General features: G+C 49.9%; 7 protein-coding genes across 7 annotated transcripts; 4 read left to right on the top strand and 3 right to left on the bottom strand.

The window, feature by feature from the left end:
- Positions 1-298: 298 nt before the first annotated feature.
- Positions 299-3,248, top strand: PV06_00161 (uncharacterized protein; the record flags this gene model as incomplete). Its single annotated transcript, XM_016400629.1, has 2 exons — positions 299-515; positions 574-3,248. 2 exons carry the CDS (start codon positions 299-301, stop codon positions 3,246-3,248), a joined length of 2,892 nt encoding a protein of 963 aa, XP_016267682.1.
- Positions 3,249-4,156: 908 nt separating this feature from the next.
- On the top strand, positions 4,157-6,674 carry PV06_00160 (uncharacterized protein). Its single transcript, XM_016400628.1, has one exon. The coding sequence runs from the start codon at positions 4,471-4,473 to the stop codon at positions 6,319-6,321; it is 1,851 nt and encodes a 616-aa protein (XP_016267681.1). The 5' UTR covers positions 4,157-4,470; the 3' UTR covers positions 6,322-6,674.
- Positions 6,673-7,838, bottom strand: PV06_00159 (uncharacterized protein). The gene is made up of 2 exons (XM_016400627.1): positions 7,347-7,838; positions 6,673-7,251 (listed from the first exon to the last, which is right to left on the bottom strand). The coding sequence occupies exons 1-2, from the start codon at positions 7,598-7,600 to the stop codon at positions 7,161-7,163; spliced, it is 345 nt and encodes a 114-aa protein (XP_016267680.1). The 5' UTR covers positions 7,601-7,838; the 3' UTR covers positions 6,673-7,160.
- A 240-nt stretch (positions 7,839-8,078) lies between these two features.
- Positions 8,079-8,986, bottom strand: PV06_00158 (uncharacterized protein). The gene has a single exon (XM_016400626.1). The coding sequence runs from the start codon at positions 8,802-8,804 to the stop codon at positions 8,196-8,198; it is 609 nt and encodes a 202-aa protein (XP_016267679.1). The 5' UTR covers positions 8,805-8,986; the 3' UTR covers positions 8,079-8,195.
- A 149-nt stretch (positions 8,987-9,135) lies between these two features.
- Positions 9,136-13,008, top strand: PV06_00157 (uncharacterized protein). Its single transcript, XM_016400625.1, has 2 exons — positions 9,136-9,869; positions 9,924-13,008. The coding sequence occupies exons 1-2, from the start codon at positions 9,379-9,381 to the stop codon at positions 12,409-12,411; spliced, it is 2,979 nt and encodes a 992-aa protein (XP_016267678.1). The 5' UTR covers positions 9,136-9,378; the 3' UTR covers positions 12,412-13,008.
- A 114-nt stretch (positions 13,009-13,122) lies between these two features.
- Positions 13,123-16,134, bottom strand: PV06_00156 (uncharacterized protein; the record flags this gene model as incomplete). The annotated part of the gene is made up of 2 exons (XM_016400624.1): positions 13,123-14,867; positions 14,920-16,134. 2 exons carry the CDS (start codon positions 16,132-16,134, stop codon positions 13,311-13,313), a joined length of 2,772 nt encoding a protein of 923 aa, XP_016267677.1. The 3' UTR covers positions 13,123-13,310.
- Positions 16,135-19,694: 3,560 nt separating this feature from the next.
- PV06_00155 (uncharacterized protein) lies at positions 19,695-20,994 on the top strand (the record flags this gene model as incomplete). Its single annotated transcript, XM_016400623.1, has 2 exons — positions 19,695-20,035; positions 20,448-20,994. 2 exons carry the CDS (start codon positions 19,695-19,697, stop codon positions 20,992-20,994), a joined length of 888 nt encoding a protein of 295 aa, XP_016267676.1.
- Positions 20,995-21,478: the final 484 nt, after the last annotated feature.

Here is a 21,478-nt window from a genome sequence, read left to right as displayed (position 1 = left end):
CGGAAACCTGACTAGGTATTTAAGACATTCACGAGTCTAGTCGTCTCGGATCGAACACAGTTTATTCAATACCTCATCCAGGGATTGGGCTGCCTTAGTCAGCTCTCGCCCGCAGCCTTGTCACGTGTGATGACGCAGCCTTTCCACGTGTGTCTGCGTCTCCGACGTCGACCTTGAGTGTTCGTTCCACCTACGCGCGACTGTTCCCAGCAATCTTCGAATGCAGCAGCCCCCGACTATTTGCTCCCGCCATATACCACTGTTGACAATGCGCTGAGCCTGGTGATTACAGCGCGCGATGGCGCTGGATCTTGACGAAGGATATGTGGCTCAAGGCCTAGCCCAGGGAGGTGTCGACACGAGCCTACCCATTTTCAATGTCGAACGAGTACAATTGCAGTTCAACATCGCCTCGGACTTTGTCGCGGGTCAAGTTGCAAATAATGTTTTGATTCTTGCTCTTGCGACGGGACGTATCCTGCGGATAGACCTGGAGAGTCCTTCAGATATTGATGGTTCATATATTCCCACCTACCTCAGTCGATGCAGTCAAGCTAACTACCTGCCCTCAAGATGTTGACCTACCAAAGAAGACCAGCGAGGTTGGCCTCATTCGACGCATGTTCCTAGACCCTTCTGCTTCCCACCTCATTATTAGTACGACCCTCGGCGAGAACTTTTATCTTCATAGCCAGTCTAAACAACCCAAGTCCCTCTCCAGGTTGAAAGGAGTCTCCATCGAATCTATTGCATGGAATTCATCCCAGCCAACAGCGTCCACACGTGAGATCTTGGTCGGAGCAACAGATGGCAACATATACGAAATCTACATCGAGCCCGCCTCCGAGTTCTACCGCCGTGAAGAGCGATACGCGGCCAATGTGTGGAAGATCCCGGAAGGCGCTGTGACGGGACTATGGGCGGAAACTATCCAGGGGAAGTCAGATACACGAAGAGTGGTTGTCGCGTCACATTCGAAGCTGTACCATTGGATAGGTAAGACTGCAGGACGGGGTAAAGAAGGTTCAGCTTCGATATACGCAGAATTGTTGTCCAAAGAAGAACCGATCATTCATGCGACGACTGGCGCTTCCTCAACAGCTCCAGCGTCCTTATCGGTCTCCCCAGAGTCGTCAGAAGCTGGTTTAGACGAACCAAGGAGTTTCGCATGGCTATATTCCCAGGGCGTCCTGACCGGCGAACTCCTCAGTACCCCGGCCACGGCTGAGCTAGGCAGCCGAATTTTCAAGGAATCCAAGTTGCATCCTCGCTCCGTCTTCCCCGAAACGGTATCTGCGCGTGGCGGGAGGAAACTCATACAAGACCCGATAGTATCAGCTATCCTGTCGCAATGGCATGTGTTGGCACTTGTGGAGGGTCGTATTGTTGCTGTCAACCGCCTCGATGGCAGTGTTGTCTATGACCAAGCCGTACTAGAGCCGGGCCAGAGTGCGCTCGGGCTCGTATCAGATCAAAAGAAGAACACCTTCTGGCTCTTCACAAACCAAGAAATCTTTGAAATCGTGGCGAATGACGAAGAACGAGATATCTGGAAGATTATGTTACAGAACCAGGACTACGATGCTGCGTTGCGATATGCCAGAGGGGCTGCACAAAAAGACTCTGTTGCCACGGCATCTGGAGACTACCTCTCAAGCAAAGGACAATATATGGACGCGGCGAGCGTTTGGGGGAGAAGCAGCAAAGCATTTGAAGAGGTCTGCCTGTCACTCATCGACAACGGACAAGATGATGCCCTCAGAAAATATTTGATGGCCAAGCTCGGTGCTTACAAGAAGTCATCGGTCATGCAGAGAGTGATGATTGCGACGTGGCTCATACAGATTTTCATGGCCAAGCTGAATTCTCTCGATGACATGGTAGCCACCAAAGCAGAGTTGCTCGAGAACACCGATGCGGGTGGTGCCAAACGCGACTTGGAACAAACCCGAAGTGAGTTCCAAGAGTTCGTCACCAAACATAAAACAGACCTCGACGCCAAAACGGTGTACGAAGTGATATCCAGCCATGACAGAGAAGACGAATTACTCTTTTTCGCCAACACCATTACAGACTATGACTATGTCCTCTCATATTGGGTACAACGAGAGAAATGGACAGAAGCACTGTCAGTGCTAAACAAGCAAAGCAACCCGGAGACGTTCTATCGATATAGCAATGTACTCATGATCCACGTCCCCACCGGATTGGTCGAGATCCTGGTACGACGAAGTAACCTTGATGCTCAAAAGATGGTTCCAGCACTGTTGGCGTACAACGAAACTGCCAATGTACCGCTGGCACAAAACCAAGCTGTTCGATATCTGAATTTCGTGGTTAGCAACAATTTCGAGGTCCCAGCTTCGGTACACAATGCTCTCATCTCGATTATGGCTTCGCACCCTTCGCCATCAGAGAGTGCGTTGTTGGGTTACCTCGAAAGTCAACCCTCGCCTCCATTGTATGATGCCGATTTTGCATTACGTCTTTGCATTCAGCATGACCGTGTGCAGTCCTGTGTGCATATCTACAGCACCATGGGACAGTATCAGCAGGCTGTGCAACTTGCGTTACAGCACGACGACATCGACCTGGCCGCCATCGTCGCCGATCGACTCGAGGGAAATGATAAGATGAGGAAGAAGCTCTGGCTCTTGATTGCAGAGAAGAAGATCAGAGAGGCGGAATCCATCAAAGAAGCCATCAACTTCTTGAAACGTTGCGAACTCCTCCGAATCGAAGATCTTATTCCATTATTTCCAGATTTTGTGGTCATCGACGATTTCAAAGAGGAGATATGTGAGGCGCTGGAAGAATACTCACGGCATATTGACAGTCTGAAACAGGAGATGGATATCTCGCAGCATACGGCCGAACAAATCAAGGCAGAAATTGCCGCCCTAGACCACCGATATGCCATTGTCGAATCGGGTGAGCGGTGTTGGATCTGCACGCTGCCAGTATTGAGTCGACAGTTTTTTGTGTTCCCTTGTCAGCACGCCTTCCACAGCGACTGTCTCGGAAAGCGAGTACTCGAAAGTTCGGGAAGCAGCAAGCGGAAACGAATCAAAGATCTCCAGACAGAAGTCAACCAGGGGTTGAGTGTCGGGGTGCAGAGGCAGAAACTAGTACAGGAACTAGACGGGCTAGTTGCTGAACAATGTGTTCTTTGTGGAGATCTGGGTATCAAGCAGATCGATGAGCCATTCATACACAAGGGCGACGATGTAGAGGCTTGGGCCATTTGATGAAGTTACATGGGTGTGGTTTACATAATTGCTTATGTATGTCTGTAGGATCGCGTCTCAAGTTGAGCCGGAGACAAAATCCCTTGTATAAACGAACAGGAGGCGGAGAATATGTAGCGTCATCAGCCCGGGCATTTTTAGGTGTCACATTAACAGCTGACTAAGATTGGACTGTGCATATTGGTAGCGAATGCAGCGTTTAGTAGCTCTTGGCTGCTGCGAGTACGAGTACCAGCTATAGGGACAAACTTGTGTATTTGTGATAGTATCTACATTGTGGTTGATGTGTAGTGGATGTGTACGCTGGATAGATGTTCGGTGTTTGCATAGAGTAAGCCAGTGAGTCACGGACCTGATCGCCTTCGACTTCCTGTTGAATTCGAAAGACTTCGAGAGTATGTTCGCAACATGTCGAACATACTGTATCGAGTTAGGGAGGACGGAGATACCGTAAAGGGTTTAGGTCGACGGCACGTGAAACGGATATAAGCAGGTGAGAAATAAGGTTCTCCAATCATGCAGTGCTTACAAACTGCCCGTTTACATATGCTTTTGAACTTTTCTTGGCTTCGTCATGGACGCAACTCTGATGTTCCTGGCTCTGATTGGTCATTTATCGCTCTCCCCAACATTTTTTCCATCTTCCTCCATCGTTTTTCGGCCGGATTCTGCATCATCTCTAAGCCGATTTTTCTTGCTCCGTATCTCCCCTGTCGACCTTTTGGCTGCAATATTCGACCGAGTGTCAGGGTCCGTGGCCGCTTCTAGTGGAGCAATCACGCATCTCCGTGTCACTTTTGCTTACCCCCGACTCCACAGTACAGCGTTTTGCGAGATCTGCCTACTGTAGGGCTATTGATTATTCAGATACCACAGTACAGGCCACCCATAACCCTTGTCTGTTAGGTTTTGGATGTGAAATCCTCCCAGATAATGACATCGAAAATGCTCCGATGTACCATACAAAGTGTCTAGTCCTCCAAGTCTCAAAAAGTAGGTATATAGGACCAGTCGATTGCTCCTCTACAAACTCTCTCGTCTTCCATCGTTCCCAAGCAGCACAGTCTTCTAAGGCGAGTGGTTCTACTCTCTTCAGCCTTACTCCCCTTCCATCATCATACTCCCACTTTGCCTACCTACCTCTTTTTACCATTTTCCTTGATTTACCCACTGCCACCGAAAACTCCATTCACGGCAAAGTCATCTGGACACAAAAACACAAATGTCCGCCCTCTTGCGTGATGCCCCGGTGGGCCAAGTCATCCGCTGGGTGACCGGCTCTAAATACTTCCAATACCCAGAAGAACAGTCTACCTTCCAAGTACCTTCTAGCTATCAGAAAGATACGAAAAGCGTACGGTCGGGGTCTACCACACCGGCCGTCGCTACCCCGGCAATCGAAAAGGACCTCGAAAATCTCCCTGGTTCCGATGCCCTCACCAAGGCAGAGACGGCCGCGGATCGCGAGTCACTGGCAGCACTGTCGGATCGCACGCTCTCGAAGATCATGACCCGACCAGAGTTGAGCCAAGTCAACACCCGAGCCGACCTCGAGGCCGCCTACACCAATGCCACGAGACAAGAAACGTTGAAGACTCAGCAAAGCAGACCCATCAAGCCCGCGGTGACCTCTGACGGGACGATCTTGGTTGATTGGTACACCACCGACGACGCTGAAAACCCGCAGAACTGGTCTCGCGGCAAGAAGGCCGTCGTCGTCCTGCAGATCTACCTCTACACCTTGGCCGTCTACATGGGTTCGGCCATCTTTACGCCATCAGAACCGTACATCGTCGAGAAGATGGGCGTGTCCCCCAACGTCGCAGCACTCGGTCTGTCCATGTACGTTCTCGGCTACGGTATCGGACCTCTGATATTCTCACCACTCTCCGAGATCCCCCTGATCGGACGCAACCCACCGTACATGGTCACTCTCGGCATTTTCGTCATCATCTCCATCCCCACCGCCGTGGTGAACAGTTTCCCTGCCCTCGTCGTTCTGCGGTTCCTTCAAGGTTTCTTCGGCAGTCCTTGTCTGGCCACTGGTGGTGCATCCATCGGCGACATTTACTCCCTGCTCAAGATGCCGTACTTCTTGACCGGATGGGCGGCGTTCGCGACGGCAGGTCCAGCTCTGGGACCCATCATTTCTGGTTTCTCCGTGCCCGCCACCAACTGGCACTGGTCTTTGTGGGAGATTGTCTGGCTCGCCGCGCCCGTGTACATCTCTCTCTTGTTCTTTCTCCCCGAGACCTCGGCCAGCAACATCCTGCTCCGCCGAGCCCAACGCCTGCGCAAGATGACCGGCAACCCTAACCTGAAATCCCAGTCCGAGATCGACCAGGAAAAGATGAGCGTCAACGAGGTGGTGATTGGCAACCTCTGGCGACCTGTACAGATCAACGCTCTCGACCCTGCCGTCCTCTTTACTAGCTTGTACACCGCCCTCATGTACAGCATCTTTTACTCCTTCTTCGAGGTGTTCCCTCTCGTCTACGCGACGGGCAACCCGGGCACCGCCACTCACGGCTACGGCATGAACGCTGGGGAGATCGGTCTGATCTTCCTGTCCATCTCCGTCGGAGTCAGTATCGCCATCGTCGTGTACATCTGGTATTTGCGGTACGTGTTTGAACCGGAGATTTTGACAAAGGGACTGGGCGAACCCGAGAGACGACTCATCCCAGCTCTACCGGCCAGTCTGTTGTTGCCCGTCGGCCTCTTTGTCTTCGCCTGGACGGGCAACTCGTCGCCCAAGATCCACTGGATCGTCCCGACCATCGGGGTCGTCATCTTCACCATCGGAATCTTCATCATGTTCCAGTGCATCTTCATCTACATCCCCCTGACGTACCCGCAATTCGCCGCCAGTCTGTTCGCCGGCAACGACTTCGCCAGGAGTTCCATCGCCGCGGGGGCGATCCACTTCTCGCGCCCCCTGTTTGGCAACCTCGGGGTCGGCAGAGGCGTCAGTCTGCTGGCTGGCTTGACCGTCGGCGGTATCATTGGTATCTTTGTCTTGTGGAAGTTTGGGGCCGCGTTGAGAGCCAGATCCAGATTCGCCGCCAAATGAGACACGCGAAAATTATGTGGTGGTGATTATGATCTCGGTGGTGGTACGATGTAAGATAAAGGGAGGTTGAACTTGATTTGCATCGCATTCAGCGTTGGGACAAGCAAGCGATTGTTTTTCTTTTTTTGGGAACGCACTTTTAGAATCTTTCTCATGACAACGACGAGGTATACATTATAGGTAATAATCACGGCTAAACATCAATACTATGATAATAATACTGCTCTTCATTTCACCTTCCTGTACTTTGAGGTTATGAACGTATGTATCATACCTAAAGTGCACAGTTTATCTGGTACGAATGTTCAACAAGACTGGAACTACTACTTCGTACCATGGACTGCCAACACTGGTATCCTCAGGTAGAGTAAGATCGAGATAGGCGAGGCTTCGGGATCACCAAAGCATTAAAAAGGAGAGGATATGGCTTTGCCCTGCCTATTTGGTACAGAAATGAGTTCAATGCTCATCATTATTGCAATGCGTCCTCGATACATTCGGTATTCTCGTACACAGTAGTGGAAATACCCAATCTAAAGGTGCTTGGGTACCAATATCCAACAGCCCAGGTCAACCCTTGAATTGAGAGTGAGACTGTCATTTCCCATTCCTCATTCCTACAGGATTCGAGAACAAGCCCAAGGCTTTTCTTCGACTTCCCCGCTGTTGTGAACAAGGAACCCGATTTCCATGAATCGATTCCCCAAAACAAAAAAAACGCCTCATCCCTAGATATTCATTTGGTGTTTTGAAAGTGATGGCCAAAGTAACCCGTATCCCTATGGCCCCTTGTTTTTTCTTTTTTTCTTTTCTTTGAAAATGGTTGGTGACGACTAGTTCTAGTTTTGCACCTTGTCCTGCTCGGCCTGTCGAGTCTGTAGGGACTGTTTGGCTAATGTTTTGGCAAAGAGCATTTGTGGCTTTGCGTTCCTATAGTAATCCAAAGAAGGGGAAGAAGTCAGTAATCTGCATGGTCCTGATTTTGTAAAGATGAGAAAAAAACAAATCCTGTGATGGTGACGCACGCGAATCTCTTGCCCTTGATGGCACTCAGTTTCTTCGTCGTAGGGCTGGCAATGGCGTCCGAGGGTGAGATGTATGTCTGGTTCTGGCCGTGTCCGGCTATGTATTGCTGGGCGGAAACGTTGAAGCGAGGCATGGCCTTTTCGTCAATGCTCTGCTTGGTCTTTTCTGATGATTGGGATTTTGTTGGAGAGCATGTGTTTGGCGAACGCTCGGCGAGTGCGCCGGCCGAAGGTGAGGTCTTGCTTGGAGACATTGTGTGAGTGGTAAAAGGTATGTCGGTGGTGGTGTTGGTTTATAATACAATTTTATGGTAGGCTAGGTGAGTTCGTTCGGTCGGGAGAAGAATCGGCTGGATGGCAAGGGTGGAAGATCGGTTTTTGCAGCTTGAAGGAATTTTGATGCTTAAGGTACTGGTATCCTTGTACTCCTACGTTGCCCAGTGAGCCGCACGGCCTCGAAAAAAAAAGTGGTGTGTGGGATCAATGCGTTCGGTAATAAAGTCGTACGAGTACTGGTACCCTGCTTTTTGGTGGGCGGTATGTGTGAGGACGTGTTTGGCACCTGCGCAGGCGAAAAATATGTGTTTACATTGTAACGTCATCCAACCAGATAAGGGAGTTGGCGGGGTAACCACCCCAGCCTGGAGCCTACCGACCCTTTTTCGCTTCAGCCTCATCGTCTTTATAATCTACTAGAGCAGTCATCATATTCATGTTTGAAAAGTCGAGGTCATATATTTTGCTGGAAGCAACTCTTTTACCATGGCCGGCCTTCTAACAAATAACAAGAGAGTGTATACCTCAATATCTATCTATGCCGCAAACTTTTCTGTCCTGTCCTGTCCTTGTCTATGCGGTCGTTTGTTTTCCATCCCTCAACATCAAAAGTTCAGTAAACTGCCCATCAAACATGACTACTTTGTCCACTTCTTTGAATCCAAATTTCTTATAGACAGGTGCTCCTGGTGGGCTTGCTTCCACATAAGCTTCTTTTCCCTCCTTGTCTACCAAGCCAAGACCATATTCCAGCAACATACGTCCAGCGCCTCGGCCTTGATGGGACGGGCTGCAGCACAATAGACCCAGATACCAGTACTCCCGGCCCTTCATGATCTCCATTCTCTTCTTTCTCAATTGAGGAAAGAAGATTTTGGAAACTTCCACGTTGCCCCCGGAAGGGTACTGTGGACCCTCGGGAGGGGGAGCATCTTTGTCACAGTCCACCCATCTTGAGTAGGCGATGACAGGACTCCCTGGTAGTGCTGTGTCGACGACACATCTGGTGTGACACTTTGGATCGGCCATTCCTTTCTTCAAGATGTTCTCCCAGAAAGCTCGAACGTCGGGTACATCTGGGAAACATTGTTTCATGACGAGATCATTTGCAAATGCATTAAAGAAGATGTCGCAAAGAACGGTGATGTCGGATTCCTGTGCGTCACGCTGGGCGAGAGCCATGTTGTTCGACCTTGCGAAGAAGAAATAATGGGAGGTGTGCTGGATAGAGTGATTCCTTTTCTTGACCGAGCATCAAGACAAATAAGTTCTAGTTGCCAGTGCTTGAAGTTTTTGTGTCCCGCTCCCTCGATGTTCCTCCACTGTTCAACTCAGTTCATTCTTGGCAGCTGCCTGGACCACAGCTTCGTTCCAAGCCAGCGGTATTAATGTGGTGCGGCACGTGAGCTGGCGGGCTCCGGGACGGATCATCCCTTACTCCGGGAGAGGCTCTGGGCTTCATTTGCAGCGGCTGCTTTGTACTCCTGATCGCTGCCCACTTGCTTCGCCCGCCGCCGTTCCAAGGCGCAGCGAACCAGCCAGAAGATGCATAGCCTCAAGCCACAAGTCGCCCGTAGCCGACTCATGGTCTCCTACGAGTACTTTTGTCTTACTGGAGCCATGGTGCTTCAGCAGACAAAACGAACTCCAACTTCTACACTTATGAGTTAATGCCTTCATGAAGTTTCACTGTTTCTCCATTACATTAAATGCGTCCTTGAGATAGCACCTTCAGCCTGCCCTCTTCAATGCCACCATGGTAGTCCCACCTCTCGATGCCTTGAGTATTGCTGCAGCCGTCGTTCAGTTTGTCGATTTCTCATGCCGAATAATATCCAAGGGAAATGAATACCACAAAAGCGTCGATGGTGCTATCGTGGAAAATAAAGAGCTCGAGGTGGTCGCAGCCAATATCCAAGATCTCAGTGGGAGGCTCCATTACTCGCTCAGCTCCAAGGCTAAACGGGCTCTGAGGAAGCACCTGGATGGTTCAACCGGTCAGAAACAAGATCAGCCGCTGTCGTATGAAGAGCAGGCCTTGCAGGCTGTGGTTGTAGACTGCCAGGGCTTCGCCTCAGAACTCTTGGAGGCGCTTGAGCGACTGAAACTCCGCGGTAATAGCACGAGGTGGAAGAGCTTTCGCCAGGCCTTCAAGACAATATGGGCGAAAGAAAAGATCGAGGCCATGTTGACGAAGCTCGGCCAAGCTCGTCAGCAGCTTGTCGTCAATCTGCTTGTTGTCCTTAGGTAACCATTCTGAGCCCACCGCTTCAGACACAGACTGATTCAACGCCATTCCAGTACTCATTCAGAGTCCGAATTCACCCAGATCAAAGAGTCTAACGCACGGCTGGAGGCCACTATTTTGACCACCATCAAGGATTCAGGCGCCAGTATACAAAAGGAAATCGCAAAATTATCTCTTGTGCCGAGCTATAATTCAGTGCAGCAAAAAGAGAATTTCAAGTCGACCTGGTCATCCAGGAATGAAGACGATGTGTCTCGAATGGCATTGGCCTTGACGGAAGTGACTCGCCAGGACAGGTCGAACGCTATCAACACAATGCTGCTTGATAGCCTATATTTTACCCAGATCGCCGAACGAAGATCCAACATCCGGGAAGCGCACCACAGTACTTTCAAGTGGGTATTTCAGCCGACGGCAGAACTTGAGGATCGATGGACCAACCTGCCACGCTGGCTCGATGGTACGGATCCTGGTCAGAACGTGTACTGGATCACGGGCAAGGCTGGGTCTGGCAAGAGCACATTGATGAGATATCTGTACGAAGCAAAAGAGACAAAGAACCTCCTCAATGTCTGGGCTGGTAGCAGCAGATTACTCACGGCCTGTTGCTTCTTTTGGAACCCTGGAAATGATATTCAAAAGTCGCTGAATGGCCTTTTGCGGACCTTACTACACGAACTTCTCACAACCTGCCCTCAATGCATCAAGATAGTCGCCCCTTGGAGATGGAGGTCACTGGATCTTGGAGCCAAATTCCTGGAACCATGGACCGACGCCGAGCTTCTGAATGTTCTAGATGCATTTTTCCGCAACACGGCCAAGAATACCCACATCTGTCTGTTTGTTGATGGTCTGGATGAGTTTCACGGCACCGACGAGACACGGGAGAATCTCATTGATTTGCTTCAAAAATTAGCTTCCAAAGATAACGCGAAGATTTGCTTGTCGAGTCGTCCCTGGAACATATTCGAGGATGCATTCGGCCGTGGGCCAATGCTTCGCCTAGAAGACTTGACCCGCCCAGATATCCAGCGTTATGTCAGTGAGAAGCTGACCCAACACCGACGGTTCGAAGTGCTGAAGCAATTATATGAGGAGGAGTGCATAGCGCTAGTTGATAACATTGTCGACAAGGCCTCAGGCGTCTTCTTGTGGGTGTACCTGGTAGTACGGTCTCTGACGCAAGGGTTGCGTGACGAGGACGGGATATCGGACCTCACGAGGAGACTGGAGCTTATTCCCGCTGACCTCGAGCTCTATTTCGACCAGATGTTGTCAACGATTGACCCGTTCCACCTTCCACGTTCAAGTGAGCTTTTTCAGCTCACCATGTGCACCGACCGCCGACTGTCGCAGTTAACTCTCTCTTTTATACACGAGGACAAACCCGATGCCCTCGTCAATCTTCTCAGGAGGGACAGAGAAGCCGCAATCTCGCACGCATACAGCTCAACAAGCCGTCGAGTGAACGCGCTGAGTAAAGGCCTGCTTGAAGTCAACAGGACCGAATCGACCAATCCCTATTTCAGGTACGGTGTCGATTTCCTTCACAGGACAGTGCGTGATTTCCTGGCCATGGACGAGGTTCGTCAAAAGCTGGAAAAGTACTCCAAGGGAGCATTCCCGTGCCACCTACATCTCTGTACAGCGGTCCTGGCTCAGATCCGATCTCTGGGCCCAAATTACGAATCTCTTACGGACGCTGAAGCTTTCTTGCGACTTCTGGACGAGTTTTTGTTTTATGCCTCGGCTTTGGAATCCCGAGGTTGCAGGGTCCCTGAGAACCTGTTCACCACGCTCAAAGGGCAGCTTGATCTGTTTGACACGAGCAATGTCGTGGACAAGGCATGTCTTCGCTCGCGGGAAGTGCAAGCCCTGGACCTGAGAAACAATCTCAAAATGTTTACTTCGGCACACTGGTCAGATGGCGTTGCCGAAGACAAGAACAATCAGCTCAGTTTCTTCATCTCCTCAGGTCTCTTCTACCCCGTCGAAAGGTTGATCGAAAGCGACCCTAGCGCAATAAGCGACAAAAAAGGCCGTCCGTTGTTAGACTACGCGCTACGACGAGATCGGAACGCGGCCGTCGAGCTCAAGGTGCCGAATCTGCAGACGACGCGTTTTCTGCTCGGGAGCGGCGCAGACCCGAACCAGATGTACAATGAGCGCACCGTGTGGCATGTGTTTTTGAGTTGGATGAGAGACAACAAGCGATGTATCGATCCGTCCCCAGAGGCTTGGGTGGCCGCGACGAAATTGATGATCGAACATGGTGCCGACGCTTTCCCCACGGTCGGAGCTTTCTTCAGAGAAATTTTTGATACCCAGACGGCCAAGGACTTGAATACGATGCTCAGTGAAAGGGACACCGAAGCAGAACCTGAAGCCGAACCCGGCATCGACAAAGAGCACAAGCATGATGTCACTGTTGAGGAGCCTCAATCAGAGAAAAACAAAAAGGAACCGGACCTGGGAGTGAAGACCGATCAGGGGATTCTGTCAGGGTTTCGGCAAATGTTTTTGTGGTCACGGTGGGGATGAGACCTTCTTGTCAGGTCAATGCTCTATGTGTAGGACGGTTCTATCATTTTTTTTGTACATTTCGAGCCGTCTTATGAGATGATGAAAATGGTCCATGGATGGATGTTGTTTGGTTACTGCTTTTAAGGGATGAATTGAAAAGATACGACTGGCATTGAATGATACCCTTCCCGAATACAGTACGGAGTTCTCGCAGCTGACAATGATGATGATGATGATGATGATGATGATGATGATGGACGACACACATGAACCCTGAAAAGCATGCATTTCACGCCGTGGCACTCGTACTCTACTTGATCTCGTACTTGTTTTTGGATCGACGTCGTACTCTCGTGAGTTGGTCCAACGGCCACCTAATCTTGCGACAGAATGGAGTGCGAACGGTAACAGGGTGGAGAAGCTCTCAACCTTACACGGAACAAGAAAGACTGTACCTTGCCCTGTACATCTTTTTATTCCTTTTATTCCTTCGGACATTACTTTTACACACGAGGTCGTCGTCGTCGTCATCTGTGAAGCAACAACTTGTCCACCATGTCCACCATGTATGTAAATAGTATTGATGCGACTCGACTAAACACAAGATTCTGTATCACCATTACTCTAGTATACCTCGATGATAACAAAATCATACATTTCAAGCGATATAGAACAGTTGATTCAATCCGAATTTTTTTTTTCAACGCCAGCCGCCATGTCAGTCGTGATGCCCAAATCTCGTCGCGTATTCACCGTACATCCCTTCTCACTCATGCACAAGAACCCTTTTTCCCCAACCAGTGACCCCTTGATTGCTATACACCCAAACCCGGGCACAAGAGATCATGACTTGTCCCCCCACCTGCGAGTTGTTGACAGACCGTGCAAACATGACTAGGCACCTGGTGGTTCCTTTTCTAGCCTTCTTCACCGTCATAGTCCGTCAACGAAATCGACGGTGTGCGTGGTCTGCGGCGATTGCTGGGGCCTGCCGCAGAGTCGTCTTCCGAGGTGCTCGTGTCTCTGTGGACCAACGGCGCGTGTCCACTCGCGGAAGAAGACCTTCGGCGGCTGACCGGACTCACCGGGGGAGACAAGAACTCTGCCTGGGTCGTCCGAGCCATTTCGGTGTGGTCGGGATCGTTGACATTGGTGCCCCCGTGGATCAGAATGCGCTCTCGAGACGGTCCTGCTTCCACAGGCGGTTCAGAATACGACACCAGATTTGCCACATCCTCGTGGTCAAAAACAGCAGGCCGCACCTGCTCACTGCTTGCGGAAAGGGTTCTTCGACTCAACCTGTCCGGGCTCGTCCGCGCAGTCAATATCTCATCCAAGTTCCGGGTCGGCAGGTTACGAACGGGATCTGCACCGCCTTGATCTGCGTTGCGCTGGCTCCCCGCGTCCGTGTTGGATTGGGAGGCAAAGGGGATGCGATGACTGCCTGGACGTGTATAGAAATCTTCATGCCCGGCTGACAGATTGGCACGCACCTGAAGATCGATGGTTTTCAAGGTGCCAAGCACGGACTCGGCCGTCGGTCTATGTGCAGGTTTGATGCTGAGCATTGTGCGCACCAAGTCCACCAGGGTGTCGAATTGGTCGTACTCCTGGGTTCTGCGACCGAGGAAGTCTAGTCGCTTCTCGACGGGAGGTGAGAGAAGGTACTTGCCGCTTTTCTTCTCCTTGTACCAGTATCTTGCGATATGTCCAATATCATCCGTCTGGTACTCGAGCCTCTCGTCGCCGAATACATCTAGTCTGTGGCGCGGCTGCAACTCAGGATTATCACCACCCAAGCCATCAAGTTGATCATCGGTACCTTCTTCGAACAGCGTCAGGAGTATCTCGAGAAAGATACACCCAAGTGACCAGATGTCGTATTTTCTTCCACTTGGCGTACCTTGGGTGGGATCCGGAGGGCCATATTCGGGATCTCCTAGTTCCTTATCAAGGATATCAATGGAGCTCTTCCCGGAAACTATCTGCAAAATCCGAGAAGTACCAAAATCCGATATCTTCCACCCATCATGGAAGATGATAATGTTCCCAGGCTTCAGATCGCGATGACATACGCTGTGATTCAGTCGATGCTCTGCAGGTGGAGGGCGCAATGATGCGCTGCCCACGTCTCCGAGAGACAGGTCTGCCGGCGCGAGTCGATGGATGGCATCGAGACCTTCAGCGATTTTCAATAGCTGACGCATCAAGTGCAGAACGAAGTCTTTGGTCAATTTTGGACGCTCTCGATGTTCTCTCAAGTACTCGGCCAGACTCCCTTCGCCTAATGGATACAGCATGCAAAATGTATCGGAGCTGGGACCCGTAGAATGTTTCTTCCTCCACATGGCCAAAGGTATAAGAATGGCAGGATGCTCGACCTTCATTATATTGGAGAAGACGTCATGTTCCTGCTTGAATGCTGTCGACACACCCATTCTCGGTGTGTGGAGCTGCTTCAAAGCGAACATGTCCTGCACCTAAATTAACACGGGGGGTTTGAAGCTAGAACGGGGTAGGCCATACCATGTCAAAATTGTGATGCTCTTGGTGGATGCTGACCTCATGGACGGTACCAAAGGCGCCTTGCCCCAATAGTTTCCCTGGACCCAAAATTGGTATCGTAGTGAACTCATCGATGATTTCGTATGAACCATTGTTCATTTTCGCCCTCAGCTCATTCTTATCAAAATCGTAGACTTGGAAAATTTTCTGGCTTTTTTGAATTTCGCGCAAGTAAACCTTTTCAAGCCAGTCGTTTCTGCCGTCAACATGCGGTACCTGAGCCGGCCCCCTCAGAGGTAGATGACGATCCTCGTATTTAGCTTTGCAGACCAGAACATGAAGGCGCGAAAGAGGCACCTCAGCTGAGATGCAGCTTGCTAGCAAACGAGTACCAAAGTTGAGCACCCTTTCAACGAAGGCTATTCTGTCCGGGCATGCTTCACTGGGCCCGAACTTATCGCGCAGACTTCTATCCTTGTTGATCAATTCGCGAATGTGTTCATGGGTGAGGATGGCCTCACGTGCAGGTCTTGAAAGGAAGTCCTCTTTGATGTAATTGGTTTCATAGTTCTGTTTCATTTGCCAGCGTAACCTCTTAGCCAGTGATTCGGTGCTAGAGCCTCCTCCGGCTGCTGGACCCAGGTCATAGAAGTCAAATCTCCATGTAATCCGCAACTGCAACAAACTGCCCGGGTTCTTTGCACCGTATCTTGCGATTTCGATGGGAACATACTTTGCCCACGCATGAATATGTTTCGTTTGAACCTGGCCGACCACCTTTGACTCCCCATTTGCAAAATACGTAAGGAGTTCTGCTTCTGCAGAAGTTCGATATATCTGAGGCTCGCCGTTCCGATAATTTTCTTTGAGATGGGACAGGCAGGCCCTGCTCGCATTTTTCACTATTTCATAGGAATCATGATCGAGCCACCTGATTGGAAAGTCCCTTTCTAGTCGTTTCTCGCGCAAGAAGGTGATCAACTGACAATCGATTTGTGGTCGTATTGAAAAGTTTACCACTGTATTGGTCCTGATGCCGTCTGTTAAATTTTGCTCCGACCATATACGGCGCAGGCGCAAGGCATGTGGAGGCGGGGCCGCTTCTCTTTGCTGATTTTGAGCATGACGATGATCGGTAGACCTTTTTGGTCGAAAGACCATCATGATACGTTGCCATGGCTTGCTCGAGGAGGCTCCAGCATCTGGTTGCGCTTCAGGCTGCCCGTTGGGAGCCATGGAGAAATGCAGTAAGAACCTACGCAGAGGTGGAAGGCTTGCCTTCTTTCTGGCTGCAAACCGCTACTCCAGGCAGTTGTTATTCATATAGTTCGCTTCTCCACACCTTGCCCCATGATGAGGCTCTGTGCAGGCAATCAACCCTCCTTAGCAACATGGCTGTGATCTCAGCTCGTCTAGTATCCCAGTCTTTGGGGGGCTCCATTAACCAAACTTCTGACGAATGACGAGCTTGGGAATTGGGAGGACAAAAGAAATAACGTCGAGTACTTCCAAAGAGGGTCAGATATTGTGTTGTTAGCAGTATGTGGCTTGCAGAATGATGGAACGTTCGGGGGTATTCTTTTGCTCCAACAGAGCACAGTTCAGGAACTATCGCTATAACCCTGCAGTCCATGACCAATTATACGTTTGAAAGGGCTGGAATCGCCCCCTAAGATAGGGGTTAGCCAGCCTCCAGCAGGGATAGTATGAATCGCAAGAAGCCTCCTGCATGCGACTTTCATTGGAGGCTGAGACAATTTCATGTCAATTGGTGCACGCGCATGGTGTTAGGCGGCTAGGAGTAATCGATGGCCGCCCGGGAGTTTGTCACTTCCAATCCATGACACATAGCCCATGGATGTTATTGAGATCACCGTGACTCTGTAAGGCGTCTTTGAGAGAGGGCTTGTGGATAGTGGGCACAGAAGCCTTGCCACTTTTTTCCTTACCTGACGGAAATAGCAGTCGTAGAGTGCCGCAGCTCCCTGTTCACAAGGTAAGTCTTCTGTTCGAAAGGCTAAAATTTCAGCCTGATAGTGAATTCCAGCCTGATGAAAAGAAATTGCTGGCTGAGACATAGCGAGCTCCTGTCCAGCAGATGCTGTTCTAGACCAGAAGGTCTCTCGTTTCGAAAGGAATGACCTGGCATCAGATAGAGGCTGAGAGGATCATTATTGAAACGGGCAAGGAATTGGGCACAAAGAAATGAAATGTTGATCTCCGTATGGTGGTGACAAGGAGGGATGATCAGGCTGAGATTTTGGCAACCCACCATCAAATAAATAGTGTGTGGGCTTATCCTCCAATGGCTGAATTCCGACCACATTCACCCTAGACATACCTATGTAGCTGCAAGGCCGACGCCGCCACCACCGAGGCCTGTGCGACTTTGCCAGGAGACGACTCCGATGTATAAATAAGCGACTGAGTATGCACACTCCCTCGGCTACCCGCTCTTTCCCAAAATTGGTACTTTTGTCCGTTCAGGTACTTTTGCTCAGTCATGGCAAAGACTACTACCACTACTATTAGCAACCTTCAGACACCCTCCAAGTCTTCGATAGGACCATCTCAAACCATTCCCGACTACGTATCTAAACGCATGTTGCATTCTCGGCTTCGATATTTCTATGGCGACAACGAGATAAAGTACGAGTGGCGGTCCGGACAGTATCATATCATTGATGCGCCCTTCCCGCTGACGAAGGCAAGTTACACATCCCTTTGAAGTATCGAGACGAGTTCTAATGAAAGAAAAACCAGGACCAGCTGGCCAGCTTGAGGAATTGAGATTTTTGTACTTCACCCTCCAAGAAGCGATTTCACCAGATTTCGCTCCCATGAGCACGACTCATTGGACTTCGCGCTGCGTCGTTTGTCTTTTGAAGCCTCATGCCCACGATTATGCATTCAGGAATGCAATTTGTGCAACAAGGGTCAAATATCGGATGGAATAATATCAGAGCGAGCAGTGTGTTTTGTGTTTGGTAATAGCTGTCTTCAGAGCATGCGGCGACCTATTATAGATTCGTCAAAGGCATTTGGATCATTGAATCTCGGGCTATAGCTATGGACTGCTAGTGGGGGTAGTAGTTCGCGTTTCAGACTTGTGGAATCTTTGATCACAGATCATCCTAGGAATTCGATGATCTCTTCAGCTCCCTTCCCAGCTCTGCGACGTACGCGCCTTTTGGATAGTCCGGGCTTTTGATCCAATCTTCTTCGTCCTGTACAAAACTGTCAATATGAGTAGACCCCGCCGATCAGTGCTGGTGTCGTGGGTTGCTGACGCACATTAGTCCATTCTCGAGGTGCAATTATTTCGTATACGTGGTTGCGTTTCTACGCAAAGCATCGGCGGCGCGTGAATCATAGCCCTAAAACTCGACATACCGTGTACTCTTTCTCCCCTTGCGTGAAGCAGGCCAACCATGCTTTTAGTTTATCCTATCAGTGCTATAGAATGTCACCATCTTGCAGACTTTGACGACGAACGGAGCAGTGAATTGTTGGATATGTGGGCGAGCGTGAAAGGTTGGTCGAGAGGGTCTTGGGCAGCATGCCATTATATTGTTGAGTTGTCGAACCAATAAGGCTGAAATCTGCAAGCAAAACTCGGGTTCATGTTTCTGCACGATAAACCATCGAGGGGCACTTGACTGCCAGCCAGTAGGCAATAAAATGATCAAAATGGTTTGGTCAGGCTATTGTGCTGGTCGACGACGCAGGGCCATGTTGCACGTACTTGGGCGGCTAGAGGATGCCCAAGCAAAAGCTGGAAGGTTTTTTTTGGGTCAGGCTGAATTTCAAACACTGGGGTCAAGAGTTCGATCGGGCTGCCTCTCAGGCTGGAATTGCTGCATCAATCGGGCAAACTGGAAATCGTGACAGTGGCGTCCTCGCGCCCATCCTTTTCGTCCCTCCATGCGAGATGCGCTGACCGGTAGAGATGCAAAGCCCGAATCACACTGCCGAAGTATGCAATCCTCTCGAGTGGTACGGAGTACTGTAAGGGTTACTGCCGGCCATAATCGAGGGATTATTTGTCGTTCGCTGAAATCATCAGCTCTCGAAAGGTTTCCGTTCGACCTATTGGCCTGAACCCATTCCCTACCAACAACAACATTGCACACCCTTTGATGCACCTCCAAATGGATTTCCTACCGGGCTACTATTCGCTGCCCTTCTAGCAGACATTGTCGAGGTGCCTCCGAGGGCTTCAAATTTTGCGGCACGCACAATGTAAGTAGCCAGAGCGTACCTTCACCCAAACCCACCAGGAACCTATACAGAGCATCCCCGAAACCGCCCTCCCCTCTGTATATATGTTGTGAGTTTCTTTCGTAGAAGCTTTAAATTATAGGGTGCTTCAACTGCCTGTTTAGTGATAGTAGTAGCTACCCGGCCGCCTCTTCCCGAGGTTTCTGTGATACCGGTCAACTACCAAAAATACACTGAGTAATACATGATTTATACAGTACAGTTCTCACCACACACCACGTATTAATGAGGCTATAAGAGGCTCATATGCTACAGAAGTGCTCGCTCTCAATAGCTATGAGAATATTTAGCTACGAGAATCACTGGTGATTCATTGTAGTGCTATACCAGTAATCACTCCATCCCCTTCGGTTTCAAGGTTTATTTCGATATTGCTCCTAGCGCCCGCCTGCACCCAATTTAGCGATCGGTGTCACAGCTGCAAATCATGCGCTCCTACAATACCCCCTTAACACCGTTTGGGGTCTGCTGCGAGAAAGGGCAACAAAAGAGGATCAACGTCGGCCACTACGCTTATGCTCGCGCAAAGAGATCTACATGTCAGTGCTGAAGAGGAAGCGTCGGGCCGACCAGCAGTTTGGCAGAAGGCATACACCCTCTTTCGCTGTCCGAGTCCATGCGATCGTGGAGCTCACTGCTGGATCGATCCAGACGGGAAGAAGCATTACAGGCTGAGAGCGCCTCACATGAGAAGTCTCATTGAGTATGTCACTCAGGGCGACACCCTGGAGACCCATGATTATGTTCTTCCAAACATTCGGCAACAATTGTATCTGGAGGAAGAGCAGAGACTGAATCGCAAGGCAAAAGAGAATAAACCTTCTCCCCTTAATATCCCCCAATCAATGATGATAGGGTGAGGTGATCGGCGTTGTGCAGTCGACATATTCGCTGTTGTTTCCTCGAAGTGTACTCCGTACAGCACAGTAAATGAAATCTAGACTCTTCCAGCTCGAAGAAAGGAATGTGAGCCGCGTAACCTTCCATCTCATCTGCTCCAAAGCCACATCTCGTGGCGTCGCTCAGACGTGGTTAATATCAGGCGCTCCTGTGGCTTAAATTCAGGCTTGACAGGATGCTTTCTCTCATCTTGACTACTTTGCGACTGTCGGTGATCAGTAGACTCCCGCAGACATGTCCACAATGCCATCCTCGTTCGTTGGCCTTCCGAATGAAACCATTATCCAAATCTGTCACAGTCTCCACTCTCTTCAAGAAGTCCATCGTCTTGGTCTGACTTGTAAAAGGCTATATGGAGTTTTATCTAGCATTGACTACCGCCATCTTTGTCGGATCCTACTCTGTGTGTCAGGACGAGAAAAATCGTCCGATTCAATTGCGAGAAGTCTAAGCGAGGCGGACTCTCTCGGATGGGCCACCGCACTCATTGCACAGTCCATTGCAGAGGCTCTTGATCGGACGCCGCATTATTTCCACGGAAGAGGACCTCCCAAGAAAGATCGGATAACCCTGCAAGGATGTCAGAATTGGCCAGCGAGGAAGGAGATATTTGCAGCCTTTCTTTCAATCCCTGCCAAGAAGAGCAGTTCGGGGCCATTCCGTCGGGTCTGCTTCTGGCTTGAGCAGGGAGAGTGGGAAGATCGATTCACGCAAATCAGCAAGGAAATGATTTTACGAATGGCATACGAGGAAAAAGGTGAGACAGCGCACTATATGCTTTCCTCGTTGTGCGAATGTCTGAGATTCCATGGAGAGCCCTATAACTTGAGTGAAATCGAAGATTTAGTGCGGGCGCGGACGGGCAGCTATCAAAGTTGTCGACTATGTCTGGTCTGGACTGGAGACCTATTCTGATTACGGCTCAGCGTGGGATTACGCACTGTTGATGCGCACTACGACATATATCGTGATGGAAGAGATAGCTCTCGAAGCATATTGTTGCGTGGATATAGGAGGGGATCGATCGACTACTGTACGCTTACATCCCGCACATAACGAATGCATTGTGTTATTGTTTATAAAGCTAAAAAAAAGGTCAGCATCTGTACTAACGTTCCTCAATCGAAGTGATGTACTTGTAAGAATCGTTCCAAGTCCCTTTGATCTGTCAAATTTAGGGGCTTCGTTCCTTCATAATCTACCACAAGATCAAATGCATCGTTAACATCTGTTGCAGTGGTTTGGAGTTTCTCATGTGTAATATTTGGGTCCCATATTTCTTCGAGATCTTCGCTCTCAGTAGGAGTAGTAGTAGTAGTAGTAGTAGTAGTAGTAGTAGTAGTAGTAGTAGTAGTAGTAGTAGTAGTAGTAGTAGTAGTAGTAGTAGTAGTAGTAGTAG

The sequence above is a fragment of the Exophiala oligosperma genome (genome assembly GCF_000835515.1).
Source record: "Exophiala oligosperma strain CBS 72588 unplaced genomic scaffold supercont1.1, whole genome shotgun sequence".
NCBI classification, from domain to species: domain Eukaryota; kingdom Fungi; phylum Ascomycota; class Eurotiomycetes; order Chaetothyriales; family Herpotrichiellaceae; genus Exophiala; species Exophiala oligosperma.
Note: the sequence above shows the minus strand (reverse complement) of the source record. Positions and strands in the feature narration are given on the sequence as shown.